This window comes from Galeopterus variegatus, unplaced genomic scaffold, assembly GCF_000696425.1.
Source record: "Galeopterus variegatus unplaced genomic scaffold, G_variegatus-3.0.2 Scaffold913, whole genome shotgun sequence".
Taxonomy (NCBI): domain Eukaryota; kingdom Metazoa; phylum Chordata; class Mammalia; order Dermoptera; family Cynocephalidae; genus Galeopterus; species Galeopterus variegatus.
In genome coordinates, this window is record NW_007727024.1 from 454,227 (window position 1) to 458,167 (window position 3,941).

A 3,941-nucleotide genomic window follows, 5' to 3' on the forward strand; every position below is an offset into this window, starting at 1 on the left:
TTTTCTGTCACTGGGGAACCTTTGGAGAAGCCACTGTTCTGCATTTGAGAAAATTCCTCCAGCCATAATGACGTGCATACAAAATCCCATGTTAGAAGCCCCCACCCCCACCCTTCCTTTTCTGCCTGCAGACATCTGTGAGCCATGTTCTATTTCTAGCTCTGATGTCATGATTCGGGGCTGGCAAAACTAACAGCCTGGCATTATCTCCATGGAGCCAGCCAACTGAGTGGGCAGTCCTGTCCTCCCTGGAAGCCAGGGATGTGAGATTCACCTGCGTATAAATCACCCAGAGCTGCAGCCAACACTTTATAAGCAGAAGTCTTGCCACCCATGGGGTCTCCGACAATCATATAGCCATGTCTTACCAACATCATCTCGTAGATCTGGGAGAAGACATTGTATAAAAAGTTAATTATTGCAAACCTCCCCACAAGGCAAGTCAGTCAGAAGTCAATGAGGAATGAGGGGTCGAAGGGACTCTCACAGGGGACTATAGTTCACCAGAGGTAGAAATGACCTATTGTTTAAATTTCTTTTGGAGGAATGAATATATGCATCTGTCTCATATTGTCTAAGGGATGGGAACTACTACCTGCTTTGCACCTACCAATGTACTATCAAGCGATCATCCCAATTACTTCACATAATCTACTCAGGTATCATTAATTACCTTTTACAGATGGAAACACTGAGTCCAAGAGAGGTTAAGTAACTTGCCCACGCTCATCAGTGGAGAAGTCAGGATTTGAACACAGGGCTGACTAACGTCAATGCCTCTAATCTTTTCACTAAACCATTACCATTCACTTTTAAAAAGCAAATTGTGTTTCTATGGGAAACTTCCTTTCTCAAGGCCTAACTGCTGTTCTGACTTGACTGCAACTCTCAGTAGATAAAAATGTATTTTCTGAGCCAGGCTCCACGCTGTGAAATATAAATGACCTCCTGTGCTATTTTATCCTCTGCCCTTGAGAATCCACAGCTGTATGGAAGCCCATTTCTTGAATTTTCTGATTGTTCCTCTCTGTGACATTGGCCCAGGATAATGCAAATGCTTTGGTCATTTACATTTATGTAAAATTGTATGCTCTCTCTCTCTAGACTGAGTCCCTCAGAGAAGGGGAATACATGAAGCTTTTTATTTTGAAGATTAAGTTCTTATTATTTTTCACCCTGGAGGTGAGCAGTAATGAGGGTCTAAATGAAGGCAGTGACAATGGACAAATGTCATGCAGAAAATGTTTGTTAAGCATCTACTATGTGCAGAACAGGCTACTGTTCCATGTGTTGTCAACAGAGCACAGAACAAAACAGCAAAATTCCCAATCTTCAAGTAAGGCTTATAATCAAATACGTTGGAAAACCATTTCCGATTGAATAAAGACGAAAGTAGTTGACCTTGTATCAGAAATAAGGGAGAGGGAGTTGGCAGTTAGCTCAGTTGGTAACAGTGTGGTGTTGTAACACCAAGGTCAAGGGTTCGGATCCCTGTATAAGCCATTGCCAAAAAGAAAACCCCAAAAACAAAAAACAAAAAACATAAAGATAAGAAGAAAAAAAAAACCATCGATCATTCAATAACCTCTCACTTTCCCCCTCACATATCTTGAAATATCAAGTTACTGATATACAAAAGGGCAAGTAGCTCCAAATACCCTGTTGTTGAAAATATTACCTCGTTTTTGAAGAAAAATGTTAAGAGTGAAATGCAGGTGTGGAGTGCATGGTGCTCTCTGTACAATTTTATTTTTTCTGCATGTTTAAAATTTTTCATAATAAAATACTGGAAATAAAAGCTCATGCCTAGTTAAAGAATAGTTCATCTGTAAAATCCTGATGAATAAATTGGGGGTTGACATTGGGTTAAATGAATTGTGTAAAACTAATTCACTTGGAGATATAATAGAGAAAAAAAATCAATACTTTACCACAAGGCAGTCTGATCTCAGACTCCAGAGACCTGGGTTCCTACCTCGACCTTCACTTTTAACTAACAGGGTGACTTTGGGAAACAGTGGTGCCAGTGATGCTGACAATGACTGTGGACATGGTGGGGTTGATAATGATACAGTATCAGGCATTTTATCCAGCACTTTATATATGTGTTCTCTCAAAATTCCTGTATTTCCCTCCATTTTACAGACGAGAAAACTGAGGCTCAGAGAGTTGAACTAATTTGCCTGATATCTCACAGCAGAAAGCTGATAGGAGTGATTGAGTGTTTTTTTGTATTGTTTTGTTTTTAAACCTCCATCTCTACTCAGGCACCTCTGATTGCGATCTGTTCCGTTTCAATCTGCCATAAATCTTAAATTTCTGGCTCTAGCAAACAGTCGAGCAGGCACATTTATATGGGTACAGGAACCAACCTGGATAATTTTCCCAATAAACCAAGGTACTGGCTGGAGTTTCATCTTTTTGATGTTCTCAGTCAGCACTTCCATAAAAACTTTGTAGTCTGGCTTTGGAAGAACAACTCCAGGAAACAAATCTGATATAATTCCCTGTTAAGAAGAATTCAAGAGAAGGTGGAAAGGATGAAGGATTAGACATGTGAGCTCAATATTCTCCTAAAATGAGATCTATAGACAGCAGAAATCTTTGAAAAATTCCAAACCTCACTTTTCCTGCATCAAAACTCACCCCAAATTATAGATGTCAACACTATCCGTAAAATACAATTTCCCTCCCAAATAATCTAAAAAGTCAGCAAATATTTACTGAGTTGGTATTATCTTCCAGTAGTTGTACTAGGAATGAATGAGATAGTCATGGTTTCTGTTTTTGTGGAGCTCACAGCCTGGTAAGGAAAATAGGCTTCAAATTAATTACTAAAGGAAACTAATTAAATTGGATAAAAACACCTGTCCAAACATAACAGCAAATATTATCCTATCAATAAACCACTTTTATTAAGATCGGGACTTAGGGATGTTTGCTATCACCACTATGATCTAACATTTGGGAAGGGGATATCAGGGAACAGGTTGCTGGTTGGAGAAGAGAGAGGTGCCAGGAGATGGAAGAGGATGTGTAGAAGGTGCCAGAGAAAACATTCCACCTTTAGAAGTGGAGCCTCGGTCCTTGGCCAAGGTCCCAAACCACTGCATACCTCAAAAAGAGGGACATCCTGAGCTAAGAACTTGGCCAGGTTGACATCAAGCAAGGCCCGGAGCAGCAAGACACTTTCATCCTCCTCTGGATACTTGAGCTTCAGGTTGCCTGCAGCAGTGAGCACAGACTTGACAGCGCGCATGCCATAGTCATAGTGATGCTGGGACGACAGTTGTTCTGAGCACAGGCGGTAGGTCGCGACAATCTTCTGGGCAAGACTGGGAGGGCAAAGACATGTCTTCAGACCCCCAGGGAGGACCACATCCTGCTCAGCAGACATCCCCAACATCCCTGTTCCCTGCCCCTTCAGAAACCAGGCTTGCCTATGAACGTGATGGAGAAGCCTTATCATTTGAAGGTCTTTTACTAATGTGACCCTGATGCTCTTTCAAAGTTAGGCTGAAAAAAAGCAAGCACATACATATGTATAACATGTACTGCATATGAAACAATATGTTATATGCTCTCCTGTGTATGTATGAATGTGCGGATACACACGCAAGTTAGGGAAATACACATCAAACTACTGACGGTGATTCCTGGACAGTGGCACTAAGGGTTACTGAAGGGAAACTCACCTTCACTTCTGTAAATTATAATGTTTTTCAGTGTCCGTTTTATTTCTTTAATTAAAAAAGAAATCCAAAATTTAATACAGTTGACTCTCCATATCCGCGGGTTTCACATCCATGGTTTCAATCAACCATGGGTCAAAAATATTAAAAAAACAAAAACACAATACAGCAATAAAAATAATGCAAATAAAAAAACCAATATAGTGTAGCAATTATTTACACAGCATTTACACTATATTAGGTATTATA

The 3,941-nt window shown here is 40.2% G+C and overlaps 1 protein-coding gene across 1 annotated transcript in view; it reads right to left on the minus strand.

Moving 5' to 3' along the window:
* DNAH3 (dynein, axonemal, heavy chain 3) overlaps nucleotides 1–3,941 on the minus strand; it is a 118,015-nt gene that overhangs the window by 80,459 nt on the left and 33,615 nt on the right. The window contains exons 17-19 of the mRNA XM_008573407.1: nucleotides 3,116–3,335; nucleotides 2,373–2,507; nucleotides 275–386 (exon numbers count right to left, since the gene is read on the minus strand). Coding sequence (XP_008571629.1) covers nucleotides 275–386; nucleotides 2,373–2,507; nucleotides 3,116–3,335 — 467 coding nt within the window. The remainder of the gene's footprint in view (nucleotides 1–274; nucleotides 387–2,372; nucleotides 2,508–3,115; nucleotides 3,336–3,941) is intronic.